Source organism: Epinephelus lanceolatus, chromosome 9 (genome assembly GCF_041903045.1).
Source record: "Epinephelus lanceolatus isolate andai-2023 chromosome 9, ASM4190304v1, whole genome shotgun sequence".
NCBI lineage: Eukaryota > Metazoa > Chordata > Actinopteri > Perciformes > Serranidae > Epinephelus > Epinephelus lanceolatus.
Window position 1 is genome coordinate 31,391,793 of NC_135742.1, and position 17,672 is coordinate 31,409,464.

General features: G+C 40.8%; 1 protein-coding gene across 2 annotated transcripts; it reads left to right on the top strand.

Moving 5' to 3' along the window:
* The first annotated feature begins 4,140 nt into the window (after positions 1-4,140).
* tmc2b (transmembrane channel-like 2b) lies at positions 4,141-15,203 on the top strand. Of its 2 annotated transcripts, XM_078171095.1 has the most exons (21): positions 4,141-4,259; positions 4,447-4,488; positions 4,806-5,187; positions 6,910-6,921; positions 7,221-7,367; positions 9,017-9,107; positions 9,207-9,288; positions 9,382-9,488; positions 9,577-9,675; positions 9,758-9,900; positions 9,981-10,128; positions 11,195-11,389; positions 11,539-11,718; positions 12,360-12,518; positions 12,739-12,867; positions 13,338-13,405; positions 13,600-13,839; positions 14,168-14,293; positions 14,570-14,648; positions 14,740-14,869; positions 14,995-15,203. In XM_078171095.1, exons 1-21 carry the CDS (start codon positions 4,214-4,216, stop codon positions 15,201-15,203), a joined length of 2,814 nt encoding a protein of 937 aa, XP_078027221.1. In that variant the 5' UTR covers positions 4,141-4,213. The 2 variants fall into 2 exon arrangements, with proteins under 2 accessions (XP_078027221.1, XP_033476337.1); XM_033620446.2 differs by lacking the exon at positions 6,910-6,921 and having other exon boundaries at positions 4,806-5,196.
* The last annotated feature ends 2,469 nt before the right edge of the window (positions 15,204-17,672 follow it).

Here is a 17,672-nt window from a genome sequence, read left to right on the forward strand (position 1 = left end):
GTGACCTCACAAAACATGTTTTTGGCCATACCTCAAGACTTTATATGCTTATTATCACAAATCTTCACATAAATGTCTAATAGAATAAAATTATGAAGTGATGACATTTTGTATCCAAACTTTTAAAGGTCAGCTTCACTGTAATCTCTGTGACATTATAATGTTTTGCAAAAACCTTTTTTTGGTCATTATTCAACATCATATCTCTGGCACAGAAGTGATGACATTTGTTGGAATCGGTGACACCAATCTTGGTGCCCAACTTAAAACTGTGCTGAATGTACAGATCTTCTGTGCTGCTGGGTTGACAATGTGTGCAAAGGATCTACAGTATGTTTTAGAATTTATAGTTTATTTGCAGCAACATCCATATCTGAAGCATTGTCTATTGTCATGGCTACATATGAGTCTGAAACTGTAACTGCAACTTGACTAGTTGGCGAAGACATACAGCCTGCAAGGCGGTAATTCTAGTTACGACATGTTTTAGACATGAGTGAGCTAAACATGGAGGTGCTGTTGTTTTTTTAATTATATTGATTTATTTTTGATCATTCGTCACTTTGTTGTCTTTTAAGACATATAAGATGACATGACATGCAATTCCCGAGCTTTAACGTGTTGTTAACCTTTCAGTTTCCTAACAAATTAGTTATATTCCAAATTATCATTTAAAAACCTACTGACATATATTATTGTCTTGGCCTCTCACATTGAGACATTGAATGCAGTTGTCCCTGGACCTGTGACTGGGCCAAAGCATTAAACAATTCATTAGACATGGAGGCCATTTAACCTAGCTACCAAGGCTTAAATAGATCCCTTACTCATCTCTGGCTGGACTTACACACTCAACTTAAATCTGTTTTTCAGCTTTAAAATATAGATATGATACACTGGGTGAGCTTGAAAACATGTCTTGTATGTCAGATTATATTTTTTGGACAGCAATGAGAAAAATGGAACATGTACCAAACATTCAGATTGGAGCTGTCAGTGTAACTCCATTCATCATGATCTCTTGACCTTCATCGTGTGGCATAGATGACTTGTATCATCTGATAACAGCTTGGCTATATCCAGTGTCCCAATATCTGATTCTGCTCTCCACTTATTGGATACTGAGCACTTCTGTCAGTCAACCTGTCATTAAGCTGACCTTTCACTCAGATGTAAAAGTAATGGTGTTGTTTCATTAGTTAAACTTTGTTAACCTGAAATTCTAGATATTGACAGTTGTTCAAAGTGTTGTTCAGTTGAAATTTAAGATCAGAGCAATGCAAAGGTTGTCATTGAGGGGTAAGTGTTGTCTCTAAATCATTTAAGAAAACAAGTCAACAGGCTCATAGTGCCACTGACGTTGAATTACGGTGCCAATCAAATCCACTTCCAATGATGCTCATGATCAATTCATGGCAAGTGAGCATTAAGTATTAATTCTGCAGTTATTTGAGAACTAGAGGATGGAGTAAGCCCCTGTGCTTTATTCATTCATCATGGGCCAAGAATTGTCAATCACATTATTTAATGAAGACTAAGGAAGGCTGAGTAAAGCCTTCCTCTTTCCTGTACACTGGAGACAGTCATAATCTGCCTCACTCTAATTCATCCAGGTAATACCAACCTCCTGATGCTCACTGTCTCACCCTCCCTACTGCGTTTTGGCTCCATCCCAGTCTCCCTCCATGCCGGTACAGTGTGGAAGAAAACTGAGCCATGATGGGTTGCACATTACCGGATATCTCAATGTCTGCTGTACCATGATGGGTATCTCTTATTCACTAACGGGGAAGGGAGGAGCAAGACACACTGATTTGACTGCTCAGGTGGTATCCAGTTTTGCTTTGGAGAGTAAAGGTTGCCACTGAGTGTGAACTTGTGGAAAGTTAGATGCTTTTTAGTTAATGGATGTTCAGAATAAATGCATCTAGGGCCCCTGAAAGCCTAAGTACTTATAGTGAGAATGAAGGATGGAAAGGAGTATTGAATGGATGCAGGAAGTGGAGAGGCCAATCAGGGGGAGGAGTGAGAGGAGGAGCTGGATGAGGAGGACATGAAAAGCTCCAAGGGCTTAGCTTGTCTTTCAAGCCCTCAGGCCAGCTTTCATACAACCCCCGGAAGTGTGTTGCTCTCTGTGTTAGCAGCATTCTGGCGTCTCCTGTTTCCTCCTGTATTATTTAAAAGGTCAGATCTGACATTTGACCATAACTACACAGGTAGTAGCTGCATCTTAGAGGTTGAAACATGTAATGTGGACTGGATTATTTGTCAGTACTGTTCATCCCTCAGCACTCACCTCTGTTTCTTTTTTTATTATCCCTGTGCCATCACAAGCTCTTAATGAAAGAATAACTACACATTTTTTTAAAGTCCGTCATAAACAATTGCAATTAGAAGGTCACTCGGACAGTGCAGACCTCATATGGTGGTGCTAATACAATGGTTAGCACTGGTAATGCTGTCCCGATCCAGAGTGGCAGAACGGTGTCATCACAGAAGAAGCATATGCCCACCCTCTGATTCCCCCCAGGTCACCCCTGTGAATGTGAGCTAACCCCAATTAACACTGTTAGCTCTGTCAGAACTGTTGCCAATCTTAGCACTGTACTGTTAGCCACCATATCTGCCAAACAATCCTGGCCTAGATGTGTATTGCGATATTAATGAAAGTGAAAAATAATTTGTGCATATGCTATGTGCTACACATCTAAATATGACACACTAGGTATACTGCTGTGTCTGTTTTGGATGTTTATGGACAGCATGTCAATTTACGCTGGTTACGTGCATTGTGTCTTTTCAAAGTACACTTCCATTGTCATAGGAAATGTATAATTTCTGCTTGTTACATGCCTACAATGTTTATCAAATTAAACTTACAACATAAGTAAACCACTTTGCTTTTAGGTTGATTTTCTTAGGTTTAGGTAACAATAGCACGTTGTTAGATTCAGAAAAAAACATCATGGTTTTACTTAAAATTCACTCAGGAACTCAACAGCAGGCTCCCAGGTGAAAGTCCTGAGTTTGTTTGACCCATCTGCTCTATAGGCACTTTTACGCTTTATTCATTACAGAAGTTGCCGGCAGCGTTACAAACTGACACTGCCCTGTGTGTATCATACTAGTGAGAATAGTACCTCTGTGCGTCGGTCTCTGAAAGCTTTAGTGATAAAGCAGTGTTTTTTGACGAGTAGGCCAGTAGTTTTTGAATAATCTTGCTGATGAATGAACAGATGGACCAACAAACTGAACCAGAAACATGACCTGCTTGAAGGAAGTGAAAATGGATTCCTTATATGACTAACATGCAGCTGCAGCATTAAGAGTTAATTAAATCAAATGGGTATTAAGTCACAGTTGTGTTTCCTTGTTGAGCTCCAGTGGAAAGTGAAAACTCAGACTGCTTTTTTCCAAACAATTACTCTCTCAATACACACATTGAGCTTGTGAGTATTATTTAGACTTGAAAATGTGAACCTATCCTTTGATGAACAACTTGTAAAACTGCACTAAATTTAATTGGTAGTGGAGATATAGATTTACAACCCTTGTGTATTCAGTTTACATTGTATTCCTACACCTACACTTGTACAGTATTTACATTCACTGACTTGTTTCACTTTTCTCTCAGGATTACTCAAGCTTTCATCAAACTTTAATGGGGTCTGACCTTAATGTCCACATTTGCTCTGGTGTCTCCTTTCTGGGTCACAACTTAATGATGTCCACCCACCAGTTTTTGGTCTCAACGCTGTTTCCTTGTATAATCACACACACTGACAATGATATTACAGTAATACAGGTTGTTAGCTATTATCCAATTTGAATTAACTTGAGGATTAAAGCAGGTGGATTGGATCCAAGCTCCGGTAAAATATCAATTAGCATTTTGATTGACAAGTCCATTGTCTGATCCTGTTCTCCCAGGCTCCTGATTATCATCTAATGGACTGTGTTGTCTTTGACGGTCGTCAAGGAGCCCGGGCTTTGTACAGCCTTAACACCTGTTCCTGCATGAGTGTGTGCGTGTGCGTGTGTGTGTGTGTATGTGTGTGAGTGAGGTTATGTATCCTGGCTTTTTGACACAGTAACTTCACAGTGAGGTGTAGCAGCCCCTTATGCTGAGTGACTCATGGATGGAGAGGAGGCAGAGCCTGAAGTGAGCAGAGGAGGTCTAACCGGAGGAAATAACTAAAAGAGAAACAGCAAAATGCCTCCAAAAAGGAAAAACGACGCTGTAATTAAGGTCGAAGATGGTGAGATTTTTTAAATGTTATTATAGTGGAAAAAACTGTCTTTAACTGTTTCTAACATTCGATTTTCAGCTTATTTCATTGTATTGATAATGACTGAGTAAAAGTCAAAGTTAAGTGGTAAATAATTATTTATGTAGAGATGTATTGCCTTAATTTGTGTGTTGGTGTCATTTTTGTGTGTTTACAGTTGGGATGGACGTTGATGCTGTGTCAGACAGTGGAAGTGAAGGTGAGTTTATTTGCTTTTCATCAGAAAATTAGTTAAATTGAGCAGGGTATGGGTATACCTTGAAGATTTGTAGCAATATGACAAAGTGATGGACAAAGTAGTATAAATTCCTGCTTGTTTATTCCTCTGTCATCCCTTTTCTTCAATTATTTACAACTTTTGACCAACTTTCCTCTATCACAGAGGCTGACAAGAATTATTCTTGTATACTTTATTATCATACTTTGTACTTTTGATAAGCTAGAAAATGTAATGAGAGTAATGTCACTGTTGCAAAAGCTTGATGAACTTGTCTAAATATGTTTGTCTCATCTCAGATGAGGCCAGGAAGAGATCTAAAAACAGAAGAGCCAAACCAAAACGTGCAGCCAAACGGGTTAGTGATGATGAGGAGGATGAAGAGGATGAGGCACCAAGGAATAGAGGACGAAAGAAAAAGCCCAAGCCTCGGGACAGTGATGAAGACGATGAGGAGGACAACCGGAGTGTGAAAAGAAAAAGCTCAAAAGCCTCTAGGAAGAAAGCTAAGGAGGAGAGTGATGAGGAGAGCGAGGAAGAGAGAGATAAAAAGAAAAAGCGAGGGTCAGCTGCTTCCAAAAAGGAAAAAGAGGAGCAGAACAAAGAGAAGAAGGGAAACACTAAAGGGAAACAAGGGAAGGATAAAGGTGGAGAGAAGGACAAGAAAAAGAAGAATGGGAAGTTGAGCAGGTGCGGTATTCTCTGAGAGCTGTCTCTCACCTACCTGCACGCTCCACACACCTGTATGGGCTTTCAGTTTCATGCAGACCCCTGAAACTGTGTGGCATATATTCAGGGACATGAAATATTAACAGTGTAAATTACTTCACTATTATTACAACACAGAATACACACTTGTTTCCCTGAATATATGGCATTTAGAGTTTATCTGGTTGATTTTTAATGTAACATATCAGCAGTGAGATGCAGTTCATGTACTGAGAAAAGTTGCAAAATGTCTCTGGCTTGTCTATTCATCAACAACGAAATGTTTAGCATTCAAATAATAATTCAGTTAATGATGAACGAGTTCGCGTGATAGAGATTTTTGGCTGTTGTAAAGGATGGTGTAATCTCATTTGTTCATCCATTATTTACTGCGTGCTGCCTTTTTAAAATAAAGGCAACGGAACAAAACATCCTGAGACACTAGCTGGATGCATTTTAAAATGTAGCTAGCTACCGGCTCTGACTATCCAATGTCAATAAAGAAAGTTTTAACCTTTGGTAGAGGAAGAATTCATATCCATACCCTGAGTCTTAAACCTGTTCATAAAAATAAGTAACGTAATAATTTAATTTGTGGAGAATTTTGCAGAAATGTTTTGACAATATGCTTCATAGAAAGTAAAAGAAACTTAAGCCTTAGCTTATTAAAACAGTGCTGCAAGGCTTTTAACCTTGACTGGCTGCCTATGGACCATTTGAAGATGTCTTTCAGTTACTATGAAACAACATTTTTTTCCACATAGACTTCCGGTCCAGCCACTACTGCATGAAAAAGGATATGAAATGCTGAAGTGTAGTCTTCCTGAACTGAAATACACACACGTGGGAAATGGCAAAATGAGTTTTACGGACTCTGCTGCTCAATGGCACAAACTTGATGTCAGAAATAAAAGTCTACTGCCTTCCCAAAGACGTGCCACTGCAAAGTGTGTATTGCAGCGGTCAAAAGAAAGAACTGAACCGTGTTTGGAAACTCCAGGGTCTGTAGCGCTCATTTCATTACTGCTAAGTAAGCTTGTTCAAGCTAACGATCATTAGCCAGCAGTCTACAGAGGGAGAGATGAATATTTGTATTTGTGTGAGCTGTGTGTCTGTCCTGTCATTTTCATTCTCCAAAAAAAAAAAAATTCTCCAAATTTACTGGTAGTGAAATTTAAATCTGACACTGTATTTCAGTTCAGAAGGACAAAAGTTTGGCAGTCTATAAGTTTTAGTTTTAGAGCTGATTTTAAAGTTGCCATGAGGTTGATTTGATTTTTGCCCCCTTGTGGCAGCGAAACTGTCTTAGACATCAAAGTGTGCAACCATTTGAAGGAAAATAATGAGTACTGTCTGACCATTTCTTTCATTTTCACGTTCACACTCACTTCATAAAGTGAAACGAAATGTCTTCCAGGAGTGACTGTCAGACAACATGCTGTAGTTGTTTTCAAGCAAAGCCCAGCCCTATAGCCATGCTAGGGGCCTCTTTGAGACTGTATTGTAGCCTGCTTGTTATAACTTTGAACTAAATGACAAGGTCATCACATGTGTGTAATGTGTTATCATGCTATCATTTGCTAATTAACACAACAGTGTCTTTAGTTTTACAGGTATTTGGTCATCCCATATCATACCAACCAAAGTCTGGAAAAATTAAAAATGACCTGATAATGGTGCAAGATTAAAAGTCAGAGGGAAATCGAAGTTTTTAAATTGAATTTATTAAAACTATTAACGAATCTAGAATAATTTCGGGTAACGTACATACTTGCCTTATTTCACATAGATCAATATGCTGTTACAAACGTGATATCACACATGACAATGAATGAAAACTGAATATCAATTTTAAAGTGTAGTCTGAAATACTGGAGCTCCAAAACTGATTTTAAATAGCAAGAAGACCAACACAATAAAACAAACTGTGGCTTTGAGGTTTCTGATGTTGGTGTCTGAGCGTCTTGTCAAAGCCATGGCATGTGACAGCTCTTTCCCTTCATCAGCTCTTCCTCCTCCTCTGATTCTGATGAAGAGTCGCTGTCGGAGGGTGAGATCGCAGCCCTAAAGGAACAGGTTGAGGAGAAGAAGAAACTGATCGCTACATTAAGGAACAAACCCTGGCGCATGAAGAGGAGACTCGTGCTACTCAAGTAAAAACAAAATCAAAAAGCTTACATCTTCTGCCCTTTGCTTGTGATAACTGTAATTTCTGGTTGATGCTGCCGCTGCATTTTGTTCTTGCTCCTCCTTCTTTTTTTGCTTGTTATGCATTTGTGTTTCATTAACTATTTCTTATACAAGCATTTTCCTAAATGCCTACCATCACTCATGTCGTGTACATGTGATGTTAATTATACTTTATTAAAACTTGTTTAACGCTACCTTAGCTGTTTGGTGTGTCTCTTCATCAGTGCTGTGATGGTATAGAAACATGCACAGTATGGAAAATCGAAGCTGCTACAACAGAGGTTTTACCGTGACATCAGAGCAGGTTTCCAGTGACCACTATTATGGGTAATATTCTTCTCGAATCATAAGCAGGCATTTGCCCACTGAAATTTGCACAAATGTTGCTGCCCAATCAGGAGCCGGTATGACGGCATCCGCTAGCTTTCACCCTCTACAGCGATGGCAATTGCCCACTGACTTTCGACCCCTACAAGGTTAGGCGATGGCTCCACCCAGTTCAGCTGCATGCTATCTGGGTTGGCTGAGGCCCCCTTCTTCTCCTCCGCTGCGGCAGCCTAGCCTACAAAGAAGTACGTGGGCTGCGGCGACTAAACTTAAACAATTCAGGATCAGTGTGGCCGGGTCGATGTTACGTCACGACAGGGCTTTCATTCATCAGGCTGCGTGACATCAAGCTAAGGTTACGATATTGTAACCCTAGTTTTATTAGCACAGACGGAGCCCTCTACCAAGGGGCCCAATTGCTCTTACGCTGCTCGTTGAAGAGAATGTAGGATACTGGGACTGTCATAGGTGTCCTATATATACTGTGGGCTCTGCAAGTATTTGGGTTGTTTATGTAATATTAGTCTAAGTTTATGCAATATTCAGTGGGCGAATGTGCGCTTGGATGAGAGTATTACCCATAGAGTCCAGAACTAGGGTTACAATATCATAACCTCCATTTTGTGCATTTACAGAACTGAGCTCTGATATACTGCTCACACAAATAAGATTGGTCTTGGTGGAACATGGCAGGGTTTGCCCGATTAATTATGTTCTCCCAGATAACTTAATTCTGCACAGCCTTTGGAAACCTCTGAAAATGAGTAGCTATTGGTTCATCCACATTCACAATTACTATTCAGTTGTGTAAGTTCTCCCCTCTGTAAGATGCAGGAGACACATGAGAACAGTTACTTATAAATCTCAGGTGAATATGCAGTGGCACACACAAGCTTGGCTTTAGTTCAGCCTGTACTACATCTTCCTGTCAGTGTGAGAAGACTGTAAACACAACCAGGGTCAGTGTAGGTAAGTGTGTACTCGGTGTGTATGTCTCTATGTACAGATCAGTGTAAGCAAGTTTCTGCAAAGGCAACTTGAGAGGTGAATTGCCCTGACTTTTTCATGAGCTTGACACTGTTTAATGCATGCTGTTGTGGCTAACTGACCTGCTGCTTGCCAAGTCTTCCTTCTTGTGCTCTAACCATATGCAATGCACCATCAATCAGTAAATCATCCCAAACACGTCGTTTTTCCTATTGCTCTTGTTGCCACTGACTAATTAATTAACTGGTCAGGTTTATCGTGTTTTTCAGTTGGATGTTGTCTCTAATTTATCAAACAGGGAGTCCCAGGAGTTTGTTGAAAAATTTGAAGGAGCTCTTGGGAAAGGAAAAGGCAAAAAGCTGTATGCATACAAAGTCATGATGACCAAGGTAATCAGCCCATTTTGCAACACTACAATACAAACTTTATAATGAGGACGAAATTGTAGAGATAACCATTTTAAACTTCTTTTTTTTTTTAAATTTCAGAAACTGATCAAGTTTAAACGTGACTTTGAGAATTTCAAAACAGCCTGCATACCCTGGGAGAGGAAGATAAAGGAAGTTGAAAGTTGGTATCTCAATGACATCATGGGAAAAGTAATCACTGAGCTATGACCTTACTGTTTCTTCTAAGACAAGTGCTCTCTTTTCCTAATCATAGGTCACTTTGGATCATCCGTGGCATCCTACTTTATTTTTCTGAGGTGGATGTACGGTCTGAACCTGGTGCTGTTTGGGTTCATGTTTGGCCTGGTGGTGCTACCTGAGGTACGGCCTTTCTCATAATACATGTTAGTTGGTGGTTCTTGATGTAGCAGACAATGTGCATTTTCGTCTTCCTCCCTTCTGCTTGCAGGTTCTCATGGGTCTGCCCTACGGCTCCATTCCCAGGAAAACTGTGCCTCGAGAGGAGCAGGACACAGCCATGGACTTCTCTGTGCTCAATGACTTTGGAGTATGAAGTTTTATTTATCATTTTGTCATTCATGACAGTGTATGTGTCTGTAAGTATGAATATTTGAATACCTCATCAACAGGGATACTGTAAGTACTCCATTTTGTTCTACGGGTACTACAACAACGAGCGAACGATCGGGTTGCTGCAGTTCAGACTCCCTCTGTCATACCTGCTGGTGGGCGTTGGAATCTTTGGATACAGCCTGATGGTTGTCATAAGAACGTAAGGCAAAACTATCAAAGGTGCAGTCATTGCAGACAGAGATGTTTGTTTGTTTTTCATGTGGTCTTTTTTCTTCTTAGGATGGCTCGTAACTCAAACGAAGGAGGTGATGGGGCAGAGGAGGGAGAGTTCACATTCAGCTGGAAGATGTTTACCAGCTGGGACTACCTGATAGGAAACCCTGAGACTGCAGACAATAAGTATGCGTCTATTACCACCAGTTTCAAGGTTAGCAGGTGTGTGTGTGTGTGTGTGTCTCTGTGTGTCTGTCTGTGTTTGTGTTAGTGTATTTGTGTTGGGGGAATGAACATTGCAACATGAGCAGGATTTCCCTTGATGCACAACAGGATGCCCAGTTGCTACAAGATATACTATAGTTTAAAGAGTCTGCAGTGACAGTAATTCTAAATTTAGATATGTGACAACTGCCACAATTTACAACTGGAAATAAAGTTCAAAGTAAGTCTTTGAGCTGTATTTCACATTCAGAGCATTAATAGCGAACAACTATTTACTGTGCTATCCCAGGTCATTAAATACCAACCAACTAAAGCAAGTATGTTTTTATGTAATGTAAACACTTTGACGTACTTCATGTGAGTCAGTGTATGACCACAGTACGTAAATTGCGTATTGTTACATTAAAACAACATTGACTTTTGGTTCACTGCTCAAGAACTGTGGTCTCCCAGATTAAAGTCTGTTTTTGTTTAAGCTATCCACCTCCCCTCCTGCCCAGTGGACTATCTAGCTCTTTATACTACGACAGTCATTCTATGTTTCAGTATTGATGTGGATGGGTTAACATTGGAGTTAACTGAAAGCCTATTTGTGCTCTTGGAATGAGAATGGTCTTTACAGATTTAGCAGGGTAATGGTTTCATGAACAGAGCTTAATCTGAGCTTCTCACGCGTGCATGGTAGTTCATGTGAGTCTCTGTGAGTCCCTGTGTGTGTATCCCACTGGCTAGCTAATCGCCACCACTCTGCAGTGCGCTTATAATGCGGCCACCAGTAATAACGCCTGGCCAATGATAGTGGAACAATGTGTAGCGCCCACCAAGCAGTTCAGCGCCACAAGAGCTGGCTTTGTCAGCACTGTTGCCATTGTTAGCAATGTTCTCGCTGTTAGCCATGTTCAAGCTGTTAGCACTGTTAACTGTTAGCTGCTGGCTCATTCACGTCCATGTTGAGAGCCTAGTGCAGACAATCCTGGCTGTGGCTCTGAATCATAGATATGCTCCGAATGTTGCATGCAGCTCCTTCAAACTGATTTGTTTTGCCCCACCTCTAGGAATCCATCGTGGATGAACAGGAGAACCAGAAAGATGAGAACATCCACCTCCGACGGTTCCTCAGGGTTCTGGCAAACTTTCTGATCTTGTGCAGCCTTGGAGGCAGTGGATACCTCATCTACTTCGTGGTGAAACGTTCTCAAGAGTTTGCTAATAGGAAGCAAGACGATCTGTCATGGTTTGAGAAGAACGAGGCAGGTTGACATTAAACATCTGGTATTTCTTTACCTTTGGTAAAGTGATGATTTTTCAGATACAGGGAACTAAATTTAGGGGAGTTGAGGCTTGAAAGTGACAGTGATTAATGAGATTATCAACCCCTCTCTCTTGTCCAATGTATCAGGTGGAGTTTGTGATGTCTCTGCTGGGGCTGGTGTGTCCTCCTCTATTTGAAACCATCGCAGAACTGGAAGATTATCACCCTCGTGTTGCCCTCAAGTGGCAGCTGGGACGAATCTTTGCCCTCTTCCTGGGAAACCTTTACACCTTCCTCTTTGCCCTGTTTGATGAAGTTACTGCCAAGGTATGACAGAATTGCTACATCACTGACTCACTTTCAAATTACTGTAATTCACAGTAAAGCTGTTTTGTGACAACTCATGCCTTTAAAGCAAAAGTTTGACACATTGGGAAATTTGCTTGCTGGTAGAGACATGAGAAGATCAGTAACACTCTGTCCTGTTTCAAGACTACGTCCAGCTGCTAGTTAGCCTAGCTTAGCACAAAGACTGGAAACAGCTAGTCTGGCTCTGTAAAATGGTAACAAAATCTGCCTATCACCACCATTAAAGCTAAGTAATTAAAATAAATCTTGTTTGTGTCATCTGTACAAAAAAACTTAAAAAAGAGTTGTGTGCTGGACCTTTTCTTGCTGGGGATTTTTTTTTGCCATTTAACAGTCAGTTTTGCTGTTTCTCCAGTCCAGTCATTGTGCTAGGCTAACCAGCTGTTGGCTGTGGCTTCACATCTAAAGGACAGATATGAGAGTGGTATCGATCTTTGCACCCAACTATCAATCAGAAAGTGAATAGTGTTTCTCGAAACAAGCATTTATTCCTTGTATCCAGGCTACAAACTGCATGTTTCCCTGTGTGTGAATTGTACTACATAATGCAAGTTTTAGTTGCCCTGACTTGAGTATGCTTTGCATTTTCTATTCTTTAGTTGGAGAGCGAGAAGGCCATTAAGAATGCCACAATATGGGCTTTGGATCAGTACTATGCCAACTACAGCTCCTTCTTCAACACAACAGATGTGCCTCCTCCGGATGTGCCCCCCGCCGACGTCATCAGAGGACCCTGCTGGGAGACTGGAGTGGGAATAGTCAGTAGTGGCATTGTACTGTATACTGGTGAATGAGAAAATTTGGATGCAGATGAAGATGAATACATCAGTAGCTACAGCAGTTACAGTTAGAATATTTTTACTCCGTTTGCAGCATCATTCCTCTTTTCACCTGACACTTAATCAAACAGAGGAGACCTGATTTCATTGATTGGTTTGTATTTGTCCTTATTTCTTGTTGGCTTCTCATGCTGTGTAGGAATTTGTGAAGCTAATCGTGTCGGACATGCAGGTGAACTATTTGACCATCCTGATTGGTGACTTTGTGCGAGCTGTCCTTGTCCGCTTCCTCAACTACTGCTGGTGCTGGGACCTGGAGGCCGGATTTGTGAGTAGTCATAGTGTGGCATGTTGGGTCATTACATGCGTTTTGTTTGTTTGGTTAGATTTAGTAAGGAATTCATTTATTCATTATATTTTCTTTTTACCTATCCAACAAAACATTACACAGTTTCCGTGTCCTGTGCTGTAAACGTCACGCTACACCACGTCCGCAGTCATGCATCTGAACGTGAAGTTCAAGTTGGTGTATCAGTTTATGCCATCATTGTATAGCTACTATGTCATTCAGCTATTACTGAACACTGTGTGAGTACAGCACAGTTCATATTGAATGCAAGTCAACCTGATACCATACAATGACATCTGGCAAGACAGCTGATCCCTAACATTCAGTGACACAGGACACTGCAATGAGAACTTAATTACAGAGAGAGAGAAACCTAGACAGGAGCAAATGCAAAGTGTATCTTATTAATTCATTTGAGCATGCTAATTATGTTGTTGTGTTGATTTCAGCCTTCATATGGAGAGTTTGACATCAGTGGAAATGTGCTTGGGCTCATCTTCAATCAAGGGATGATATGGTGAATTACTCCACATCTGCATGGTTGATTTTATGTTCTGTCTCTTCCTATATTCTCTAATGGGACTAATGGTAGACTAATGAGCTTCCCACCAAATCACCATTTACAATATCCAGTAAATGTGTTTAAATGATTACTTCAAATTTAGCTGATAGATTAGTATTTTTGAAACTAATGTTGCTGCTGTTTTTCAGGATGGGAGCATTTTATGCTCCAGGTCTGGTGGGTCTGAACGTATTGCGTCTCCTGTGCTCAATGTACTACCAGTGCTGGGCCGTGATGTGCTGCAACGTTCCTCATGAGCGAGTTTTCAAGGCCTCACGGTCCAACAACTTCTACATGGGCCTATTGCTGCTGGTGCTGTTCCTCAGCCTGCTGCCTGTTGTCTACACTATCATGACCTTGTCCCCGTCATTTGACTGTGGGCCATTCAGGTCAGTAAGAGACGGAGACAGTAGGAGTAAAATGGTACATTACATGATACTGAAATCTGAATTAATATAACAAAAGCCATATTCGCAGAGTATGACCTGTGGACCTTTAGGAATTTTTAATAATTGAGGGGGTACTCGATGACTCCACTGCATATTACCTTCCTTATTTCGCCAAACTCAGGGCTTGTGATAATATTAGTCTTGTTGTTCATTCCAGACCTTTTCTGTTTGAGACTGAGAGTGTGGTGGCAATTACACATTTATGCTTTAACATAATAAAACTGTCTCACATGTGTGATACTGTATGTCATTTGTGTTTCTCCCCCAGTGGCCAGGAGAAGATGTATGACGTGGTCATGGAGACTATAGAACAGGATCTACCAGCCTTCATAGGGAACATTTTTACATATGCCACCAACCCTGGACTCATAATGCCTGCTGTCCTTCTCATGGTGTAAGTATCATTTGCTCATCAGCTGAAAAATAATGTTTAATCTACAAAAAAGGCAAATTGAGGTTAAATGCCATCTCATGTAGGCTGTAGAGGAAGGGAAACCTAAATAATTTCAGCTTTTAAAATGTCCCTTAAAATGTCATTTCATAAGATCTGTATGGTTTTCTGGTTATTTAGATGTTTTCACTTGTGAATTTTTTTTAACCGATTGTGGTCTACACTGTTATGCAGTTAATGATTGCTTTCACCTTAAAGACTTATAACACTGTACAACAGGTTGGCCATCTACTACCTGAATGCAGTGTCAAAGGGATACCAACAAGCAAACATAGACCTCAAAAGGAAGATGCAAATGGTAAGTATGAGTGTCCTTGTTGTCTTTTCCTCCCCTTTGTTCAAGATCCAATCAAACAAATGACTCTCTGGTTTATTGGTGGACACTTTAGGCTCGAGATGAGGAGAAGAACCGCAGGAACAACAAGGACAGCACAAATCAAGTGATGAAAGACTTGGAGGACCTGCTGCCAAACAAGTCTCTAATACCGCCTCCCACTGAGGAAGAGCTGCCCCCACCTGGTACACACACACACATACACACACACACACACACACACACACTCCTTCATTGTACATGCTATCAGCCAATTTGCACTCGACTGTCAACTCATTTTGCTCTCCGACTGTCTTCTCAGATGTTGTAGTTGAGAAAGGCAGCAAGTCTCCCAAAATAAAGCCAGGTGCAGCAGGAAAAGGGGTTAATCTGCAAAAGGATGTATCACTGGCTGCACCAAATCCCAGAGCTCCAGTGAACCGTGCCCCCGGGCCAAGAACAGGGCCTCCTGGAAACACCAGAGGACCTCAACCTGGGCCTGGGAGGGGGAGAGGTCGGGGTGTGCCAAGGCGACAATAGCCATGATTCATGGACTAAAATACCTATAATTGACAACTGTTAGTATGTCAGAGTCACACTGTAGGCGTCATGGAGGGTGCCACTAAAATAATCATATTTTTTAATTCTTTAGATGTAACTGACTGATGCCTGCAGACCTGCTCCCTTTTTGAGAAATGATAGATATATATTAATTCATTAAAAGATATTTTTTACCTCAGTGAAAAGCAGTATAACTAGTATTTCAAACTAGCCAAATACTTAAAGCCCCCTTAATTCAACACTGTGTCTTTCTTACATGTATGTCCCTTAAAATGTCTGAGCTTCACTATACTGACGTGTAACTGTGAGGTTTGTTACTGGAGAGGCGTTTTCATATTCCTCTACTGAAGGGGATGATGCCTGTGCACTTCCCTAAAATCTGAGATCCAAACATACCCCAGGCAAGTTAGATCACCTTTTAGTCACCAATACGAAAGCCCAACGCTGTCTAATAATGGAAAACACATATTAATGGGAGAACAGACTTCGGCACAAGACCAGCAAGGAAACCTAAAACCTCCAGTGCAGAGCGAACTTGTCAGTACAGAGAGTAGTTTGGATAGCTTGATAGTGATGGGCGGACCAATAGTTTTCAAAGTACTGGTTCTTTTGAGTTGATGCATGTAAATGTAGCAAACCTTTCAAGTTTTGATACTTTTGGCAAAATAAGGTGTCAGTTTCTCTGTGACACTGTTACAGTAGATGCACGTTCATCAGCTAGTGCTGCCTGCCCCTCAGAACTTCTTTTCAGTGTATTGCCACACATCAGTCAATAATTTTACATTGATGAAGACAAAATATTGATTTTAATGCATTGATTCAGCATCACCCGCTGAGTTAACAATACTGTCATTAGCATCAAGCTAGCAAACAATGGTACATCCTCACGGTCGGGCATAAAGTAATAACATTAACAAATAGCAGCGGGGCTTTTACTCACCACAGCTGCAGAGGCTCCCAGCTTCATTTGAAACAAACTACATTATAGACGGTCCGTTATTTATTAATCCCTCTGTGTGTTTATATATTTACTTTTTATCCGCTCCGTTGTCTTTATAAAGTTAAAATATCGCACTGTCATTTCAAACTCAACACTTGTTTCAAATTAAAAGCCCCTTATAACCTCAGCTGAGAGAATCCCTCCATTTTCTAAATAGGCTTTTATTCTGAAACATTTGTCAGAACTTCCTGTGGAAGATACAGTAGCTTGATAGTTTACGTATGGCGTTTCAAATGTAGTTCCTGCCATCTGCTGATGCTTTTAGGTGACTACAACAACATGTCGGCTGGTACATGAACAGACACAGTTCTGGCAGTGACTCAAATAAAGTAAATAAAAGTAATAAAAATAGGACAAGAATAACCCGATGACATCACACACGCCGTGAAAAATGACCAGGGATAATTGGTGAGTACTAGCGTGTAGCGTGTACCAGGCATAATGCAAGTCCTGAGTCTGAAATATGTCTGTCAGCGAGTCCTACTCCACCTATTTAGACTCCACCATAGACAACGGCAGCATTTCTCTGACCACGTAGTGAGCCACAAGCTCTGTGGCTTCTTTCAGACTGATAGGTTTAACGTTATCTCCGTTATAAGAACCAAACGACAGCCGTTGCTGTTTCAGAGCTGAAGGACCAGCGTTCTAAAAGTAACGGAAGTAACTGATGTCTTGTTTGAAAATGTACTTAAGTATTTGATTACTCAAACAGCAAACTAACGCGTTAGGTTACTCATTACTGCAAAAAGTAATCAAAGTACTCTAAGGCGTTACTTTGTGTTGTTACTTTGTAACGCGTTATACCCAACTCTGCTCATGAACAAGTCAGAAGTCGGATGAATGACCATCTGAAGAGCACCTGAATGCAACAGTGGCCTTGACTGGCTGGGCTCTTGACTCCAGTTCGATTTAATCCCCTCTCGTTTACTTACCATAGCAGGCAGTGTGAGCAGTATCCTAAGATAACAGTGTGTGCGAAAAGTCGGGGATTCAGTGGCACTTGGCCGTCTGACAGGTTTATCTGATACAAACTGGACACTAAAAAGGGGCGTTCAAAAAGATCAGTTTGTCCCTTTTCACTCAGCGCTACGTAGTAAAGGTTTTGACAGCAAACATGTTTGACTGTGCAGTTTTTGGATGTAAACCAGACCCTGGAGCTTCCTTTTACTATATGCCAAAATCCCCACCATAGAAGATATTATTGTATGTTTAACAAAACTAATGCAATGTCAGCCACTGCCAGTTAGCCTACATGCTAACAAAAAGCACAAACAAATGACAGATGCTAACTACAATTAGCATTCTCATTCGTTTGCTAATTGATGATTTTGGTGCACAACAGACTCGCAATCTGAGTCTTTCAGCAGAGCTATAACAGATCCATCATTTCTCAGTGAGGGAGGAGTAGAAATCTGCTTTTGGCCCCTTTTCAGATTTTTTTTTTTAAC

Bases quoted from the DNA above. Each gene is read 5' to 3' on its own strand.
- tmc2b (XM_078171095.1), top strand. From the start codon at position 4,214: ATGCCTCCAAAAAGGAAAAACGACGCTGTAATTAAGGTCGAAGATG. The intron at 9,108-9,206 runs GTAATCAGCCCA...TTTAAATTTCAG, and splicing joins ACAAAGTCATGATGACCAAG to AAACTGATCAAGTTTAAACG. The intron at 12,519-12,738 runs GTCAGTAGTGGC...CATGCTGTGTAG, and splicing joins GGGAGACTGGAGTGGGAATA to GAATTTGTGAAGCTAATCGT.